This window comes from Pongo abelii, chromosome 7, assembly GCF_028885655.2.
Source record: "Pongo abelii isolate AG06213 chromosome 7, NHGRI_mPonAbe1-v2.0_pri, whole genome shotgun sequence".
In the NCBI taxonomy this organism is placed as follows: domain Eukaryota; kingdom Metazoa; phylum Chordata; class Mammalia; order Primates; family Hominidae; genus Pongo; species Pongo abelii.
The window spans coordinates 76,468,782-76,489,802 of record NC_071992.2 but is presented as its reverse complement, the minus strand read 5'-3'; the positions used below and the strand labels follow the sequence as shown (position 1 = coordinate 76,489,802).

The 21,021-nt window shown below is 38.7% G+C and overlaps 2 protein-coding genes across 20 annotated transcripts in view; one reads left to right on the top strand and one right to left on the bottom strand.

Moving 5' to 3' along the window:
* The window catches only part of ASPH (aspartate beta-hydroxylase), a 228,227-nt gene extending 220,646 nt beyond the window's left edge, over positions 1-7,581 (top strand). For 15 of the 16 annotated variants that reach the window (XM_054561031.2, XM_054561034.2, XM_054561037.2 and 12 more), the window contains one exon: positions 5,301-7,581. In XM_054561031.2, coding sequence (XP_054417006.1) covers positions 5,301-5,451 — 151 coding nt within the window. In that variant the 3' untranslated portion in view covers positions 5,452-7,581. 16 annotated transcript variants of the gene reach the window in all.
* The window catches only part of CLVS1 (clavesin 1), a 437,253-nt gene continuing 423,414 nt past the window's right edge, over positions 7,183-21,021 (bottom strand). For all 4 annotated transcript variants that reach the window (XM_054560859.2, XM_054560860.2, XM_063726281.1 and 1 more), the window contains 1 exon segment: positions 7,183-9,344. In XM_054560859.2, the coding sequence (XP_054416834.1) occupies positions 9,257-9,344 (88 nt within the window). In that variant the 3' untranslated portion in view covers positions 7,183-9,256.

Genomic DNA, 21,021 nt, shown 5'->3' with positions numbered 1-21,021 from the left:
CTCAGCCTGTTTCATGCCTTGCAGGCCACCTCAGCATGTCATCTACAGGCACTAAGAAATGTCTCTTAGGACCATGGTCTTAAGTCAATGTGTTGGGCTGTAATGACTGTCTGCTTCTGCCACAGAATCACAGTGTCACTGCAGACATCTGAACTTGTTTCCATGTGATTCCTTTGCATGAAAATCACAGTCATGTCCTTTGCCTATCTCAGAACATTTTAGCAAAGATAGCTAAGATATTATCTATAAAATTTGTAGGTAGAAGACTCTATAAGCACCTAGTATCATTACTTAGCCTTATTAATATCAATGGTAATTCTGTGACCAAATTATAGTTATTAAATATGCACTGCCACCATTTTATCATTATCATTATTTATAATTGTAATAATTTGAGAAGTTGACAGATTATGGAATACTGTTTTATCTTAGGACGAGATATTCTTATATCTTTTGACAACCCAGAGAGAGGCTTTCTTCTCTTAGTGGTAAGAAATTCTAACAGAAGGCCAGGAACAGTGGCTTACACCTGTAATCCCAACCCTTTGAGAGGCCAAAGCAGGAGAATTGTTTGAGCCCGGGAGTTGGAGAGCAGCCTGGGCAACATGGGGAAACCCCATCTCTACAAAGAAATCCAAAAATTAGCTGGATGTGGTGGCACACACCTGTAGTCCTAGGTACTCGGGAGGCTGAGGTGGGGAGGATCACCTGAGCCTGGGAGGCGGAGGCTGCAGTGAGCTGTTATGGTGCCACCACACTCCAGCCTGGGTGACAGAGCAAATCCTATCTTGAAAAAAATAAAGGGTTAGGTGGGAGGAGAGAAAGAGAGAGAGGAAGGGAAAGAGGAAGTTCCAACAGTGAGCCAAGCTTCCAGGGATGGAGAGCAGTGCCCACCCCCAGTGCTGCTTCTCTGGGTCCTTAGACAAGGGCTGTAGCAGTACTTCCAGGCAGACCTCTGTCACAGGCCACTCTGAAGATTGTTTCTCCAAAGGGCTGATTCTATGTCGTAATTCGAGTGTAACTTAATCTTATTTGATGGAGCTTTGTTCACAAAGCAAGTGGCCTGAAAACTAGTTCTTTACATTCTAATGAGAGTCTTTGGTTTTCAGTCAGAAGCGATTTGACATCTTTATGCTCCTCTCCCTTTGTTGTGGAAATAAAACATTCATCCTTTCCCAAGCATGTGATACATCTCGAATTTAACCTGGAGTCACTTAAGTCTGGACATGGCTTGTAGGAGGTTTTATTGTTCTTCATTTTCCCCTTTTAGGTGAATCGTGACTATAGTTTTAGTCGTTCTGTCTCTAATAACTGATTGAAAGACACCATTTTTTAAAGAATTCAGAAGAAATCTAGATTAAAAAATCTACATTATGTTATTGACTATCTTTGCTATTGTCTGGGGAAATGTATGAAAGAAAGTGGAAGGGCAAATAAGTCTGACAGCACTCACTTTCCCCATAGAGTTTTATGACCCTGAAACAGGCCAATTAACAACCCTTTGGGATACCTCCCCAAATTTCTCATTTATAAAATTGGTTAATTAATGCTTTACACTAATCTGTATTGTACTTAATGTATCTGGACAGCTGCAAGCCTGTGGTTCTTAAGTTCTACTTTTATATGCACTGATCTTCCATGAGTGACCAGCGTGTTGCGGTGCTAATAACTTTTCCCAGTTCTCAGGGAATTTAATTTAATGAATGGAATGCTTAAGGCCTTTTTCCCAGAAAACAATTCTAGATCTTTGGCTTTGTTATACCTATCATAATCTAGTGAAAAATGTCATTTTGTGTGGGCTAGAATTTTCTATTCAGTTATTTTAATTACTTCTAGTGTTTTAAGTAGTTTCCAGGTTCTCTGCCACCCAAAAAACTTTGAAAATCACTTGTCATTGCTGTACAAGTTACATTTCACAGATGCTCTGAAGATGTTTTTATATCTCATCTCCCTTGGAAGTTTTTAGTTGTCTCAGAGGAAGGCAGATTTCATAAAGAGTGATGCCAAGGTCATTTTTGGTACCATACCACTTCCCAACATTTCACCTCTGTCTTTTATCTTTTCCCTATTTTTCTTTATATTTTCATTTTTCTGTCATTAATTGAATATCTACTATTGCCAATCATATGCTAATCCTCACATCAATTATGCCAATGAAGATGCAAAGAATCAATTATGCTAAGTAGCTCACCTTAGGTCCCATAAGTAATAAATGCCAAGGTCAAGAGGATTCCCCTCAAAGACCATAAATTTCCATCTTGCTGTATTGCTTCTCTCTTTCTCCTCTATCACGTGCTCTCCTTTGCCTTTCCCTTTTTTCTCTATTTAATTATAGTAAAATACACATAACAAAATTTACCATATTATCCATTTTTAGGTGTGCAGTTTAGTGACATTAAGCATATCCATATTGTATAACCATCAACACGATCTATCCTCAGAACTCTTTCTAACTTGCAAAACTGAAACTATACCCATTAAATAACTCCCATTCCCCTCCTCCCACCGGCCACTGGCAACCACTCTTCTCCTTTCTCCTCTATGAATTTAACTACTAGTCTAGGACCTCAGATGTGTAGAATCAACTAGTAATTATCTTTTTGTGTCTGGCTTATTTTACTTGACATAATGTCCTCAGAGTTCATACATTTTGTAGCATGTGTCAAAATTTCCTTCCTTTTTAAGGCTGAATTAATATTCCATTGTATGTGTATACCACATTTTGTTTGTCTGTTCATTCATTGATAGACACGTGGGTGGCTCTCACCTTCTAGCTGTTGTGAATAGTGCTGCTGTGAACATAGGTGCACTGCCTTTCATTTTGAGTACGCTTCCTCCCTCATCTTCTACATAAATTATAGGCTCGTTTGTGGTACCCACTGACATTGCTTAATCCCGGTGACAACACTGAGACCTAGAAAATGCCTGCCTAACTGTGGAAGCTGTGGACTGTTTCACTGATTTCTCTTGTCAGCGTATTTCCCCGCCTTGGTTTTGCCTTTCTTCTCAAGTTGGATTTTGCGTGGTAATGAATGCATATTCTGTCATTTTCTCCTAAGTCCATAGATTTCTGTCTTTTGCTACCCTTGATGGAACTCCAATGGAACTCTAAAAACCTTCAGAGGAGTTGTAAAAGAGCCAATCAACATGTGTGTGTTGAATGCAAGAGATGAGGCAAGGTGTATTAGTCCGTTTCCATGCAGCTGATAAAGACATACCTGAGACTGAGAAGAAAAAGAAGTTTAATTGCACTTACGGTTCCACATGGCTGGGGAGGACTCAGAATCATGGTGGGAGGCAAAAGGGACTTCTTTTTTTTTTTGAGATGGAGTCTTGCTCTGTCACTCAGTCTGGAGCACAGTGGCATGATCTCAGCTCACTGCAACCTCTGCCTCCCAGGTTCAAGCAATTTCCTGCCTCAGCCTCCTGAGTAGCTGGGATTACAGGCATGCGCCACCACGCCTGGCTAATTTTTGTATTTTTAGTGGAGATGGGGGTTTCACCACGTTGGCCAGGCTGGCCTCGAACTCCTGACCTTGTGATCCACCCTCCTCAGCCTTCCAAAGAGCTGAGATTACAGGCGCGAGCCATCGCATCCAGCTGAAAGGCACTTCTTACATGGTGGCGGCAAGAGAAAATAAGGAAGATGCAAAAGCGGAAACCCCTGATGAAACCATCAGATCTCATGATACTTATTCACTATGATGAGGACAGTATGGGGGAAGCTGCCCCCATGATTCAAATTATCTCTCATCGGGTCCTTCCCACAACCTGTGGGAATTGTGGGAGTACAATTCAAGATGAGATTTGGGTGTGGACACATCCAAACCATATCATGAAGTGTATGAGTAGCACACTGGGTGGAGGTGGGAAGGTGGGTAGTAGAAGTAGAGGTTCAGTTCCCAACTTCAGTGAACTTTCAACTTGCAAATACTCAGTACTTTATCTGTTAGTTTACATAACTTGGAAATTTTATTATCAGGCTTATTCAGTATGTCAGTTATTTTCCACTAGAATGATTTTTGCTCCTGCTCCCACCCTGGACATTTGGCAATGACTAGAGACGTTTCTGGTTGTCACAACTATGGCAAAAACTGCAATTACTTTTGCACCAACCTAATAGTATAGGGAATGCTACTGCCATACAGTGGATGGAGGTCAGGGATGCTGCTAAATATCTTACAGTGCGTGGAACAGCCCCTACAACAGAGAATGATCCAGCCTAGATGTCAGTAGTACCAAGGTTGTGAAGCCCTGCAATATATGTAGTATTGCTCAGTTTATATTAGTTAATCACCTGATATGGAACATAAAAATTCACCACTAGTTTTCGCACAGAAAACCTCTTTATGATAATACAGTAACTTGAAATCAAGCTAGCATTTCCCATGCTATAATTATTTGCTAATCCAGGATGTAAAATTTTGAAGGCTTAAGTGGCATTTTAGTATCTAAGGAAAATTTTCTAGCAAAAATTTTATTTTAAAAACATAACTTGGTATTTAATATATTGGCAGTTAATATCTATTTTTAAAATAAGGAACCATCAGTGTCCCTCATAAACTCTCTTTGGATTTGCAAAGCATTGTGGTACTGCCTCCTGTATGTTTCTCTCTTAATAGACTAACACCATATTTAGATCGTAGTCCCTATACAGATATCTTATGAGGTAATGTTGGAAGCTCTATAGGGTGTTTTGCAGCATTGATTTAAAATATTCCATGGATAACCCACTTGCATAGAAGATGATACTAAAAATATAAACAAAATTTATTCCCAATCTGCCCATTTTCTTCAGCTGGAATACTAGCTAGGAAACTCCTAATTTAGTTTTCTGCTTTATGGATACTGTGTTTAAGCAGATTCCTTTCTTCCATAAAATGAAACTTGAACAAGTGGAGTGAGCTGAAAAGACAATTGATTGGAAGTGTCTTGAGAGGCATAGAGATGCCTGAGACCCAGTCACTGCCCATATGTCTAAACCAGAATAATTGCAAGACATGTAATAATATACAGAATAATTGCAAGGCATGTAATGAGACCAATATGTCTTCATCACAAATCCTCTGTTGTTTGTACATCTCCAGCGCTGAGCAATGAAAACTGATGTTCATAGCAAGATTTCTGAAATTCTTTCCTCATCATCAAGGGAAGAATAAACTTGGGCTTGATGTTCTAGTTATTTGGTTATGTCCCAAAGGTTGTTACCAAAGGTAGTTCTCACACATGGACAGGAATTGATGCTCAGACATCTGAACCACACAAAACTATATTCAGGAATCCTTGTCTTTCTGTTGCAGGACCTGGGAGGAAGGCAAGGTGCTCATCTTTGATGACTCCTTTGAGCACGAGGTATGGCAGGATGCCGCATCTTTCCGGCTGATATTCATCGTGGATGTGTGGCATCCGGAACTGACACCACAACAGAGACGCAGCCTTCCAGCAATTTAGCATGAATTCATGCAAGTTTGGGAAACTCTGGAGAGAGGCTGCCTTTCCGGTTCCATCTCCTTGGGTGTGAGGATAGAATTTCGAACACCAAGACTCAATTCCCTTGACTTGCAGCCTGAGTAATTCTAAGCCTCCTCCTAGGGTTAGAAGACACTAAAGGGAATATTTGCCTTGCTGCAATTCATTTAGGAAATACCCTGCTGTGTGTCATCTCATGACAGCACTGGTCTTTTGCCAGTATTTAAGGTGAACATTTGATAGCTTCTACCTTACCAGCCAAAGATATTTTTTCCACATAGAATAGGTCTAATTCAATGTATAATGAGAACATATGTAGAAACTGTGAATGGATTGCTTTAGTTTGTAATTTTTCTATGCAGTTATATTTTTCTAGTGTAGCTAGACTCTTTTGTCATCATGTACCACTACATTTTGTTGATTTTAATGGCAAGCTGTATAAATGCTTTACTTCTAGCTATTTAATGGTAGCATTACTGGGGAACTCAGACCTCCCTCTTTTAATTCTTCTTAGTAAAAGACACTCATGAAAAAAGCAGTTTTATTTTCCTAACACAAAAAAAGAAAGAGGTCATTATGTCAGTGTCTATGAACTGTACCCCTCCCAACTCTCGAGTCATTTGGTTTTTTTTATCTTGATTGAGATCCTCTTCTCACTATGCTAGTGGTGGAGATATTGACAAAATCCTATTTCTTTCAAAGAGGAACTTTTCACACTGAAAAAAGAGCATGGAATTATTTTATATTGTTATAAAAATCCCAGATGCAAATTTTTTAATGCCAATTATTTAGAGCTTCTGGGGAAAAAGTATAGTTCATGGAAATAAAAATATGTTCTTTCAGGGTTAGGTGGATAGGTGGCTGCAAGGCTGTCTGGCTCCTGGCTGCTTTGCCATCCATGAGGCAAGGGCTGGGAACACAGTGTCTTTGCCTATGGTAGATCCATGTGAATGTCAGGAAGCCAGCTCTTGAGTCTTGGAGATGATTTCTGCTACAATTCTGTAGAAATATTAAGGATGGCAGAGTAAAGGATTACCAAGAATGCCGGGATCTTTTTCTTGGGTGTAGGAGGTCCAGATTGCTTTCCTTTTTGATGAAAGAGTTTGGAAGACTGTCCCATCTCTCTGGCTTGAGAAATCTCTGCCATTTTAAACATCACTGTGACATAGCAATTATTATCATCTATATTTAGTTTTAACATTACCCACAACATAGAAATAACAGGTAAATATCGTCTTGCCTACTCATTCCAAAGATGATCAAGTCATTAATCTAGTAAAGTATTCATGCATCAGATTTTGTATGTTTTGAATCAAAGCTAACTAGAAATGTTAGATATAAGAATGTAATGATATTCATGCACTGAATTCTAAGCCAATATTAACAAAAATGCTGCATGAATGGCACATAGATCACCAAAGTTCATTCACAGGTACAAAAAACTTGTGCTTTCTTTTCCATCTAAAAACAAAAGGAGACTTTCTTTATCTCATTTAAAAAACAGCTCTTTGAAATTGAAATTGACCCTTTTTGCTTGACCTTAAGGAGATTAGGTTCCAGTAGATGAGTTTGCAAAATACTTTTCCTGTTCTTTTGTTTTGCTGGTATTGAAAACATCCCACTAAATCAGATGAAGAGGCATGGGAGGAAAAATATCCAAATTAATTACTAAAATCGAGAAGAGAAGGCAAACTCTTGAAAAGTAAAAAGGTATTTGTGTCCTTCAGTATTTATTGAACAGAGGAAATAACTGACAAGGGCAATACAATTCAATGCTCATGTACTAACATTCGTGTCACTTGTTGAATTTGGTTCTCATATGTATATTGCATACACATAAATTCAAACTATAAGTCATCATTGTTGAGCCATCATCTTACATTCATGTAATGAAATTATGGAAGAGAGTAAAAACTAGCTCTTAACTTAGTAAATATAATATGGTATTTAAAATCAGGTCACTACAGTAGGGTTCTAAGTATTGCCAATTGAAAAGCTAGAAATGGTATTACTGTTGCAAAGTGTTGTCAATAATTGACTCCAATAGCATTGTAAATACCTGTATCCCACAACTATTTTAAACCCAAGCAATAAAATGGATTTTCTAATTCACTTCAACTCTTTATTTCTCTCACCTATGTCTTGGTACATAAGATAAGTGTTTCCATCACTGCATTGGTAGAATTATTTCAATGTTATTATTTTTGTGATTTCAAATGTCTGCACAAAAATGAATTAGTTTAATTTATATTGTGATACAGTTGTTTGAGAAATATTTTTAATTCTGTTTCAACTTTATTTCTCCAAGGGTATAATATAAAAATTACTTCTGTTATTGTTCTCTACCAATAGGGAAAAAAATTAAAACATTAGATCCATTGAGAAAGAGATGTAATAAATAATTAAGATTAGTAATAATATCATCAGGGGTGATTATGACCAGTTGAATAATCTCTTTCCCTTGAATTATTTAGCTAACAAATTAACTCTCCCAAATATTTAAAAAGTAAAATCATATTTTACTGCCCATTATTAACTAAAATATTTTTGTTTGACTTCGAGCACCAACTGGTAATACCAATAAATACCCATGTCATGCAGATGGCTGGGCAATAAGATATCTAAAAATATGCACTGGTCTTGGAAAACATGGCACAAGTAAGGATATCATATCGTATGATGTCTGTTTATTTTATGTCTGATTTCTTTTGAATGAGTAGCTGGGGACTCCATTTCTAAGGAGAATAGGTAAATAAAATGACCTTTGACATTTCATCCTGCATTTCTAGTCTTCTCTTACTTCAGAACTTGCATATTTAGCCATCCATATTGGTCATGCTCCATGATTGAATATTTACCCTCTTAGCAACAACCATGTTCTTTCTCCACATCTTTAATGGTTGCAGGAGGGTTAGGGGGGCAAGGGTAAATGGTTTGACAGCACTTTTCTTTGCTGTAGTGACCCAGTTGAGGCAACTGGAATGGATTCATTAATCACTGACATGTGATTTTCATGAGACATCTCCTCTGCAGACACACGCTGCACTAATGGGCTTTTGAGCTGCCTGTGGGAACTCACATTGCTCAGATGAAATAATCGTATTTCATGTGCATGTGTCTTCCTTTAAAGTCAGCTCATGACAGTCAGCTAGTGGCCTGACAAGAGATGTGACATCAAAATAATTTTTTGCAGGACATCAAAATAAGCAAACTTTGCAAATACCCAGACCTATGAGAACATGCTCTTAGGCTGAACAATTCGATGCTGGTGATGAGGTCAAAGGAAATAATTCAGTAAGAATGGAAATTACTGGAGATACTATTGTCTCAGGGCTTTGTACTACATGAAACTTGAGAGTGGTGTCTGCACAGTTTAACTCTGATACATTTACTTGGAAATGCACTTAATTTTCAAAAACTGGAGAGGGTCCCTGTGTGATACCCCAGAAAAATTCTTGTCCTAATGCAGTGTGTGCATCAAATTTAGTCTTTATTTTTTCAATTTACTACCATAAATATGAAAGGAGGGAGAATCTTTTTTACATAAATGCCTTGCATCATCCTCCAGTCCCCTCACTGGGGAAGGAAGAAAAAGCATCTCTCAAGTCTTTGTCCAACTTTGGCTGCTCAGACCGATGGCTGGTGACAGTCACTGCAGGGGTTCAGGAGTGGAGGACCTTGTGTCAAGCAGAACACACGTGTCTGTGTGGGTCAGTTGCGCATGTGCTTCCTGGGTGGTTGATACCACTGAAGGCCAGTGTGCGGGAGCATTGGGGTGACTCAGGGTTCAGTCCAGAGCCAGGAGTGGCTGAGTGTTCTCATTCTCTCCCTTCTCCTCATGTTTCAGGGTCCCAGCTTCTACCACAGACTGAGATCTAACAACAGGGGAGGGAAAAAGACAGAATTACAAACAATTCATGGTGACAATTTTGGAACCTTTGAAGACATCCGGATTTTATATTTCTCTTTTTAATAGACACTCCAAAATTAACTGGGTGCAGTGGCACATGCCAGTAGTCCCAGCTACTCAGGAGGCTGAGGTGGGAGGATCGCTTGAGCCCAGGAGTTTGAGGCTGCAGTGAGCCATATTGTGCCACTGCACTCCAGCCTGGGTGACAGAGGTAGACCCTGTCTCCAAAATAAAAATAAGAAATAAAGACACTCAAAATAACTACATAATGTATTCCCTTTCATATCTCTGTTTTTCTTACTTTTGCTTGCTAAACCATATGTTTATGGCAAAAAAGCATTTTGGAGTACTGGAACATTCTTCGCAGTGGTCTCTTCTCTTGGTAAAAGGGACATATGTATTCTAGCCACACTCTGCCCCAGCATCTAAATATTCTGTGTACCTTGAGATATATAAAGTTTGTTGAATTTTTAATGTTTTAGTGTACCTTTTAAACCTTTTTTTTCTCAGAGTCGTTGGAAACTACCATGCATGATGTTAAGACCATGAATCAGATGGTAAAGTTAGACTCTGTCCCTTACTGGCTGGGAAGCTTGGGGGAGTTCTTGAAACTCTCTGGACCTTGATTCTCTCACCTGTATACTAGAAGTATTACCTACTTCCCACAGTTGTTGATAAAGACTACAACTAATAATATGCATAGAGCATTTGGCATGGAATTATAGTTAAAACTTATGAAGCACTCTTATGACCAACCACTATTGCAATACTAGTAATGATCATTAGTTTTTTATGTGTCCTTTCATACTGGAGTAATAATGATTTTTTCTAAGTTTATAATATGAATTAAACCAAATTATTTTCCAGCTTACGGAGAAAAGGTTATAAAAGGAGCTATGCAGTAGATATTTAATAAATGTTCACAACTAAAAACAAATTATTATGAAAATGGTTAAATTGTTCAAATAAGTAAAACTTACATATATGTGCAGTAAATTGTTAACTCGGTAGACCTGGGGTGCCCAAACCCTACACATTACAAGTTTTCAAGACTGACCTTTGGCTCCTCTGAGCCCTTAGAATAGTCTACCTGATAAGAAGATCTTTGTGTATCTGAGACCTTAGTTCATGCCAAGTAGTTTATGCTAACAGTGTGATTTATAGTGCATGCTTGCTTTTGTATGTCTGGGCTTTAGGTCACACTGTATCAGTTTGACCCTTTTAAGGCAGTAAGAGTGTCAGAGGTGTTTGAACCAGAGCAACTCCAACTTAAATAGGGGCTGGGTAAAATAAGGCTAAAACCTGCTGAGATGCATTCCCAGAAGGTTAAGGCATTCTTAGTCACAGAATGAGATAGGAGGTTAGCAAAAGATACAGATCATAAAGGCCTTGCTGATAAAACAGGTTGTAGTAAAAAAGGCAGACAAAACCCACCAACACCAAGATGGCAATGAGAGTGATTTCCAGCCATCTTCACTGCTACACTCCCAGCAGCACCGTGACAGTTTACAGATGCCATAGCAACATCAGGAAGTTAACCTATATGGTCTAAAAAGTGGAGGCATGAATAATTCACCCCTTGCTTAGCATATAATCAAGAAATAACCATAAGAATGGGCAACCAACAGCCTTCAGGGCTGCTCTTTCTATGGTGTAGACATTATTTTATTCCTTTACTTTCTGAATAAACTTGCTTTCACTTTACTCTATGGATTTGCCCTGAATTCTTTCTTGCATGAGATCCAAGAACCCTCTCTTGGGGTCTGAATTGGGACCACTTTCCGGTAACATCTTTCTGATGAACCATGAAGGGACGATACTGAGGAAACCCCTGACCCAAAGACTAACTTTGGGTAAGTAAGTGGTGGGGTCTGGTAACAAGAGGGAATGGGGGAAGGCTGAGGACTGAGCAGTTAAGGTCAGTCACAAAGGTACTGCATGCCCGTGAGACTGACACCCCCCCCCCAATAAAAACCTGGAAGCCAGGGCACAGATGAACCTCCTTGGTTGACAACACTTTGCAGATGTTGTCACACATCATTGCTAAGAGAATTAAGTTCTGTTCATGTGATTTTACTGGAAGGACAACTGGAAACTTACAGCTGGTCCTTCCTGGACTCCTCCCTATGCATGGCTTTCCATTCCTGATTGCAACCTATATCCTTTTCTGTAGTAAACCACAACTGTCAGTCTAACAACTTTTCTGTGTCCTGTGGGTCTTTCTAGTAAGTTAGGAAGACATTATCAAAATTAGCAAATACAGAAAAGGGTGGTCTTGAGGACCCCCTCAACACAACATACTAAAACACTATGTTTGTGCATGGTATTGTTCTAAGAAGTTCTTGACCTATATTAGCTTATTTCATTTTCATAATGCATAGTTGTATATTAACATGTATTTACATTGACATATATTAACATTTCATTTTCACAACCGTTAGTTTTTTCCATCTAAAAAACTAAGGGACTGAGAAGTCAAATGATGTATAAAAGGCAACACAAATAGAAAGTGGAGACGTTGACAGGTTTATTACCAACACACAGCTCCTGGGTATACCAAAGGCCACAGACGTGTTTAGCTAAAACATCGAGTGTTCCTTCCACCTTACCATAAACATCACTGTTGTTTTGCCTAAGATTCCTGTCTCCTTTCAAGATATGTATGTACTGTAGAAAGGATAAAATTAAGAAATCAAGAAGCAAATCAGTAAAAGTGTCTCAAAAAAATTTATTTCTACTATAACTAACAATCCATTCAAACAGTCCAACCTTATATATCAAGCTGAACCTTTGAAAGTGAAATGGACTCATGGCTCTTTTACTGCTGGGATAGGGCAGAGGAAGGAAGCCCTAGGTTGTAGTTTAGCCCCAGCCCCCAACACATTTCCAGTGCATTTTTCTCTTTGTTTTAGTTTAAGGCCCAGTGTGCATGTGGGGAAGGGAGAAGTGTAGGTTTGTACAAGGAACAGGAAAGCAGAAAATCCAGAGGCGTTAAAACAAACAGCAAGCATGAAGACAATCAAGGGAGCACAACCAGAGACACAGCCCAACCTCCCTCCAGCACCTTGGACAGCTGCCTGCCTGCTTTGACCTACGGACCCTGTGGAAATGGAAAATATTGATGGCCATCTACTTTTACAGACCTTAAACTCCATTTACCTTCTATCATATGACTTCACTTTATTTCACAACATGGCATGTGAACCACAGCCACAGAGTTAGAGGGAAACAGTGACTCATCTAGACCAACCTGATAGGAAATCTTCAGTAAGGAGTTGTGCAGCCTCTTCTTGAACATAACTAACTTGAGGAATCTGCTCCTCCATGCCCCTAAACAGGCAACTCAGCTAGAAAATTCTTCCTTACATTGAACTCAGCTCTGCCCTTTCTAAACTTCTATGTACAATTTCTGATTCTTTCTCCTGGAGCCACCATACTAGACACAAGTACCTTTCAGCCCTCCCACACCTGCCCAGCCAAGGCTAGTCCGATTACTCTTGTGCCAAGGTTTCTAAAACTGGCCACCTTAGCACTATCCTGTATCTCTTCATCAACTAGCTGGGTTGCCCACATACTCCTGGTGTGACCTCAGAATAAAATAATTGCTTCACTTTCTTGAGTTTTGGTTTGTTTTTTGCTCTGTTTGCTTCTGTTGAGGCAATTTAGAATTGCATTAGCCTCTCTAGCACTGATACAACACAACCAAAGGGAAATCTGGCTGTATTTACACATGCTGCCATGCTGCTGTTAACAATTTCTCTCCCTTCTCAAAGGTACATGGTTGGGTATTAAATTTCATTTTATTGAATTCGCCTCGTGTTTCCAATCTATCTCCATCCTTTTGGATCTTGAAATTTGTTACCCATCCAAATGATTATATGGGATTTTTGTGTTTTGGATCTGTTTCAAAACTTCCCCTTTCACTGTTTTGGGAGGCACTATGAAAAGAAAATCAAATTCTCAAATAATGAGTTTTTAAAGAATCATTTATTCACAAACTCATGCTAAGAAATATTTGTGAACATCTGCTGTATGCAACGGACTATGAGCAATGTGCCAAAACCTTTATGCTTTTGTGGAAACACTGCTTCAGTTGTCCAGCCATAGACCCACAAACAGACTTAAAATCACTGTGACAGGCACCCCCATTACCCAGTCAGAGGAGAGGCAGTTCTGGGAAGGGAAGGTGTTAGACATGAAAGAAAAGGAATGAAGAAAAAATTATCTTTCACACATTATTCATAGTTCTTGTTCAGGTAGCCAACTTTCACTTCCCCCTCCACATGAGTCAAATTGGGATCTACATGATTTCTTCTAATAGATGTACTGGCAGCACAGACCCAGAATGCAGGCTCTCTTACCTCTGCCAATAAACTGTGCCATGGTTGAATGGTGAGTAGCAATAAGACAACTCTGAGATAGTGAGGCCGAGGAACCAAACATAACTTTTTATTTTCCTGGTTTACATTTTCCCTGAGTGAGAAGATGACCATACAGTCTTTTTACTTTCAGCATGACATAATTCTAGTTACCTGGTCACACAATAAACATTTGATATAAGTAGCACACTATGTTATGAAGTATTTTAAATTCACTGGAAAAAATTAGAAAGTAATTGTTGCTTTTCAAAACCTCTAGAAAAAAAGAAATAAAGCCAAGAGACACAACCTTTTAAATCTTGCCCTCAATACATTCAGCTAATTCAAAATGCTCTCAGGGAAGACCAATCAACTGCTCACTGACAAACATGTCTCCACCACTTCTGAACAGAGTGTTTAGGAATTCTGCACTTAGTACATTAACTATCGAGAAGCCACTTGCTTTGAGGCTTTGCTGTCCAGATCACTCTTGGTGGTAATCACTTCATTCGGTGGCTTTGTCTTCTCACAAGAAGCTTAACATGTCTGCTAAAACAAACATTTCTTTGGGTTCTCTTTCCAACACTGAAAGCCAGCTCAACCCCAAGGGCAGGCAGGGGAGTGATTTGAGTTATTTCAGCCATCATTATCTCAGTGGCATAGTAGGCAACTCTAACAAGGCTTCATTCTAGCCTAGATAGCCACTTTTTTTTTTCCTGCTATTCTCTCTCTCTTCTCTCTCTCTCTCTCTCTCTCTCTCCACCCTCCTTTACTCTACCCTCCCTTACTTCACCATCTCCCTTTCTCTCTTTCCCCTTTCTTCCCCAAAATTGGAACTTTCTCCACTTCATTAAAGATCTATGGCTGTGGTTTAATTTTTGCTGATTCTAGTGGTGATCAATGCTCATGAAGAACAAGATGAAAATGGAAAATGTTGGCCATGATTCAGTCCATTCTGCACAGACCTACAACTGGACTGAGAGTTCTGCTCTCAGGTCTACTTTTATGTTCAAAAATTTATTTAGCTACCTTATCTCAACAGCTAACACTCACCTTTTCTTCTTCTTACTAATGCCCTGCATTGCCTTCTTGAGTTATGTGGACCCCAACAAAGGGACAGGAATGCTGCTCTCCAACCCCAGGCATTCACCAAGAGTCATAGAACACCCTAGCTACAAGGAACTTCAGGAGTGATTCAGTCAAACCTGCATTTGAATCAGGTTCTACCCATCTGTTTTCCAGGACCAACATCATCATTCCATAAGGAACTATTCCACAGTACCAGCTTTCTTTCTTAAAGTAAACAACAAACTTGGTTTTATGGAATAACACAGAATTGCCTAATATCTTAGTAAGCCTATGTAAAGACTTCTAAACAGGAAGAAATAAGTTTTTAAAATGGTATTTTCAAATAATTCTAAGTAATTCTGCTCAGTTTTTCCCCCAAATAACTTTAAGTATCGAGGAAATTCCCCAGACAAGCTCCGGCCTGCACTTGAAGAATGATGGGTCCATCACTTGCTTTGTGATCTTGGGTGAATTCGGCCTCCTCATGTGTAAAAATGAAGATAGGATAGTGGCCACATCATGGGTGCTAGGGATGATGAGAATTAGATAAATTAAGGTGTGGAAAGTGTTTAGCTCAGTGTCAGCTGGGTATACACGTTTATTCTTTTTAGCTCTTATTATTCTTCCCCATTTGCAGATAAGAAAATTAAGGTCCAGGAATATTGATTGATATCCATTTACAAATTTAGCCACAAAGCATGAATTGAACTCAAAATTTCCATGGCCCCACTAAAAGACTTACAAGAGACAACTGAGTGTACTGACACATTATGTAATATGATTAATAAATGAAAAACTAACATTTCAAAATGGATGAAGTCTAGTATTTTAAAAAATCAAAATAATTGATAAAATAATTTCACATAAAAGCTAACCTTATTACCTTACTTAATATCTTTAAATTTTTAGAAATAACACAGAAATTTCCATCTGCTTAACAATTATTTATGTAGCTTCAGTGCAATATAGTTATGGTTGTTTTCAACTGTGTAAAGCTACGACGTTTGTTTCTACTATAATGCATTCAATAGTGACCTTGATAAGGAGTCTTAAGGAATATTTGTAGGACATGTATTCTTCTGTTCAGCTACCAAACTCTTCATAATCAGAATCATCCTAGCAGGCAAAATGATTGTGCTCACTGGGAACAATTAATGTTTACTGAACCCAATAAATAATTTTTTAAAGAGAAGCCTAAGCAGCAAATCTTTTCCCTATCAAAGTAAACAAAATAATAAATAAACCTCTCTCTGCTTTGACAATACAATTTTCCACAATTTACTGAACTGGAAATATAAGAAAACCAGTCCAAAAAAATAAATATTCTATTACTTTTGAAGCAAACTATTTTTAGAGTGAGCCAAACATTCAATTCCCAGCTCTTGTCTATATGTACTATAACTCATGTAACATGTATTTCTACCAAAATGTGGTGGGCTTGGACATTGACTGCCCATCTTGTAACAAAGAAGAAAGACCCCCCCCAAAAAAACATGTGCACCTTCAGAAAGGATGGAAGTGCGTGGTTTTCATGAAGAGCTGCACTGTCCGGTACACAGCCCTGACCACAAGAGGCTACTGAGGACTTGAACTTAGGCAAGGTTGAATGAAGATGGACTATAAAAGGTAATGTACACACCAAATTTTAATGACTTAGTACCAAAAAAAGTAAACTATCTCATTAATATTTATTTAACTCACACAGTGAAATTATAATATTTTGGATACATTAGATTAAAGAAGACATTAAAATTTATTTCACCTGTTTCTCTGTATTTTTGTAACATGTCTATTAGACAACTCAAAATTACATATGTGGCTCACATTTTTCCATTGGATAGCATTGGTCTGGAGCCTCATTCATTCCATTATGCTTGTGGCTGAACCTAGAATAATCTAGTAATCCTTACTTAGAAATCTATAGTCATGTTAAAGAGTTTTGGTAACAACATCAGTGTCTGTCATCACTAGCACTCGCTGTTTCAAGCCCTTTCCATGTATCAGCTCATTTAGTTCTCAAACCGACACTCACAAAGCCCTCCTCCTGCCCCCATGATAGGAGAGCTATGTCCTTAGTATCACTGTTGTTATTTAAATTCTAACTGGAAAGAAACTTTAGGTTAGACTCCATTCATCTGTTATCATTTAGATAAAAGTGAAATTGTACTTGTAATTTTATCTCAAAATAAATAAATAACATGAATAAAACTGGAGGAAGTAACAATCGTCTGTGCTTTTTCCATTTGTAAGTGTTCACGCTATTTTGTTTAGCCAAAATATTATTTCTCCTGCTTTTTTGATCAGGCTAACTCTGCCTAGTTTTAAGGACACCTGAAGAACAGTTAGCATTCTTAGCCCTTTAATATTAGTTTCCCACTTCTGTGAGGTTACAGCATCCAGGGAAATTGCTATTGCAACATGTAGTGCAATATAAAGAAAGTTCGAATTTAATCTCTCTTAATAAATTATGCATTTCTTACAAAAAAGCTTCAGGAAGTAATATAAACTACTTAAAAAATAAGTTCTTTTTGAAGATGTTATAGCAAAATTAACATTAACTTTATGACTGCAGATGATTGTGGCTGCTCATGATAAGGGCCCTCTGAGAGGTAGATTAACTAAGAGCACTGGGCCATGGTTTGGGCACCTCTTCTTGTCACTCATGTCACTAACTTGCTGTGCCAGTATGAAGCAGCTCACACAGCTACTCTGATCCCATGTAAAACAATGATTTTGAACAAGATCACATTTTTTAGTCACTAGTTTCTGTGCATACTACTAGACTGGACTACAATCACCAATTGTTCTTGAAAATAATTAGATTTTATTTTTCAAAATTCTAAAATTCACACTTTAAGTTAATTTGTTCAAATAGTCTAAGCACTTCTCTGCCTCAACATTTGCTTTAACTTCCTTCTAGAAAAGCCTAGAAAGTCTAAAAATTACAGAAGTTTGGCCTTTCCTAAAGTTAGGATGTGCCCAATACATTTAGGCTTCATGAGTCAAAATGATTTCTTTTTTTTCTTTTTTTTTTTTTTTTTTGGAGGTGGCTTCTGGCTCTGTTGCCCAGGCTGGAGTGCAGTGGTGCGATCTTGGCTCACTGCAACCTCTGCCTTCCGGATTCAAGCGATTCTTCTGCTTCAGCCTCAAGTAGAGTAGCTGGGATTACAGGCACCCGCCACCACACCCGGCTAACTTTGTATTTTTAGTAGAGACGGGGTTTCACCATGTTGGCCAGGCTGGTCCTGAACTCCTGACCTCAAGTGATCCACCCACCTCAGCCACCCAAAGTGCTGGGATTGCAGGCATGAGCCACAGCCGATTTACCTACTTTTTTTTTTTTTTTTTTTTTTTTAAGACGGATCTCGCTCTGTCACCCAGGCTGGAGTGCAGTGGTGTGATCTCGGTTCACTGCAGTCTCCGCCCCTGGATTCTCCTGCCTCAGCTTCCCGAGTAGCTGGGACTACAGGCATGCACTACCACACCCAGCTAATTTTTTGTGTTTTTAGCAGAGATGGGGTTTCACCATGTTGGCCAGGATGGTCTCAATCTCTTGACCTGGTGATGCACCGGCTTCAGCCTCCCAAAGTGCTGAGATTACAGGCATGAGCCACAGAGCCTGGCCCAATTTACCTTTTATAAATGTTTTTCACTTCCATAAATTTCTTTCTTTCTTTTTTTTTTTTTTTTTTTGAGACGGAGTTTCGCTTTTGTTGCCCAGGATGGAGTGCAATGGCGCAATCTTGGTTTACTGCAACCTCTGCCTCTCTGGTTCAAAGCATCAAAGCATTCTCCTGCCTCAGCCAACCAAGTAGCTGGGACTACAGGAGCGCACCACCACATCCGGGTAATTTTTTATTTTTAGTAGAGATGGGGTTTCACCATGTTAGCCAGGCTAGTCTTCAACTCCCGATCTCAAGTGATCCGCCCACCTTGACCTCCCAAAGTGCTGGGATTACAGACGTGAGCCACTGTGCCCAGCCTGACTTCCATAAATTTCTAAACGTTAAATTGAGAGCTGCCAGGTGCTACTTAATAGCTATTTGCCTGTGTCCTTGTTAATAAAGTTTTAGTTTCTTTAAAGTATTGTATTGCTACGAGTAGTCTGCCCTCAGGTTGCAATTTCCTGCTACAGAGAGTAGCTCCCACCAAACTCTTTTAAGTCTGAATTGTAATCACCAAGCATATTCCAGATGTGCACCACAATTCTAAGCAGCACTCAGTAACTCTTGTTTGACATATCTGAAATCAGTCTGATACCATTTTGGAAAAGACGATTTCAATATACACTTTATTTGACTATTTTAAGAAATATCTACAGCAGTGTTTCATATCTCCACAGCTGTTCTTCATCATCATCATCATCAACAACCATTTGTTGAACACTTACTACATGCCAGGTTCTGCACTAGGTATTTAGCCTGCATTATCTTTATTTAATCTTCACAACAATCTTCATCTGTCATGGTTGTAGTATAAAAAATAAAAACAAACAAATAAATAAATAAATAAATCTTCACAATAATCTAAGCTGGGTATTGTTAATTCCATTTTGCAGATCAGGAAACTGAGCCTCCAAGAAGGTAACGAATATGTGCAATATTCCACAGTAAGTTGTGGAACTAGAACGGGAACCCAGATCTGAGTCTACAGTCCACATTCTTAAGCACTATCTCTTGTGCTATACTGTACAAAAAGTACCCTTGGTAAGAAACGAAAGGACATGAACATGCATATTCATATTAGTAAATGTTAATATTGAAGTTCTCATAGAACCATTTCTCTCATTGATGTTAATGAATCCAATAGTTTACATTAATCAGCTGTTAATTTATAAAATGTTTGTTTTAGGCACAGCAAATGAAATAAAAAATAGATCATTATTGAGAAAAAAGTGTTCTAAGAATGTATAGGTTATAGAATCATACTTTATCCCTAATCATCAGCAGGGTATTATTTAATAATACTTCAAGATCCTGTCTTCTAAATGTACTGCATTCACCCAAATATCTGGCAGCATCTATAAAGAACTGCAATCCATCAACACTGAATGTTGATGAGAGTAGAGAAAGGGAGTGGATTAGACTTAACTGAGAACACAGTTCAGCTGCCAGAAGACACACCCATCCTGGAACTTGCAGATGGGGAGGAAGGAATGGGAGAAGGGAGCCAGGGAAGGCCACCGTGGAAACTGGCAGCCACAGCTGGACAGTCTGCTTAATTTACCTACAAAAGGGCTTATTGCTCTTTATGAAACTATGCGTTCCTGCCATATTAGCTCACTCGTCTCAGTTTTTCATCTGTAAAACGAGGATAAATGATTGCCATATTCTCCACAGGGCCATGAAAGATAAAAGATACAATAAAGTGCTTGGAGCTCTTTGAAGGAGAAATTATTTAAATCAGAAGTGTTTATCATTTTATAACACTTCCTAGAGTATCATATTTCTGAGAATAAACTACTGATACTCTGCCATATCTGATAACAGAAATAGCCGTATTTACCCACTTGAAGAAAATCAAGGAAAAGACAAAAGACTGAGAAAACAGATATGGAACAGTGGATTATTTACATTATAAAGTTATTCTTAATTTTACTGAGCAATTCAACAAAAAAATTCCATTAAACAGAGTCACCCTCATAGCTTGAAGTGTGAGAACATTCAAGGTCATAACTAGTGTGCGTTGTGCCCAAATCCTTCATAGGAACCCCAGGTATCAGCAGGAGATGTATAGAAGCCTTAGACGTTCAAAATTCGATGCGTATAGGTTTATTGACTTTTGAGGAGTGGAATGCGCTACTACATACATTTTTGGTGTGGGTTCAGGTGTTCTGAGATGGTCAGAAGGAGTGTTAAATCCATGCATTTCAATCATGTGGATATTTCTGGAAGGTTTTTTTCTACTACCAATCATAACAGAAAATGACTACAGGTGCTTACACCACCTGCTTTGAACAGTCATCTTCCATTAGAATTAGACTGGCACAAAGAGCTGCCAGTCAGTTTCACAGCATCCCTAATTATCACACTCCCTCTGAAACTGGGGTGCACACGCTCAGTGCAGTTACTTTGGTAGAAGAAAATATGGTGTTCTGAAGCAGGTAGAGAAATGCCAGAAGTTGTCAATGGCTGAAGGAGTGTTGATGACTCATTCCCTCTGCAGGATGAGTTTGAAAAGGATGGCCCGTGTTACCGGTAAAAAGTAGGTTTCATA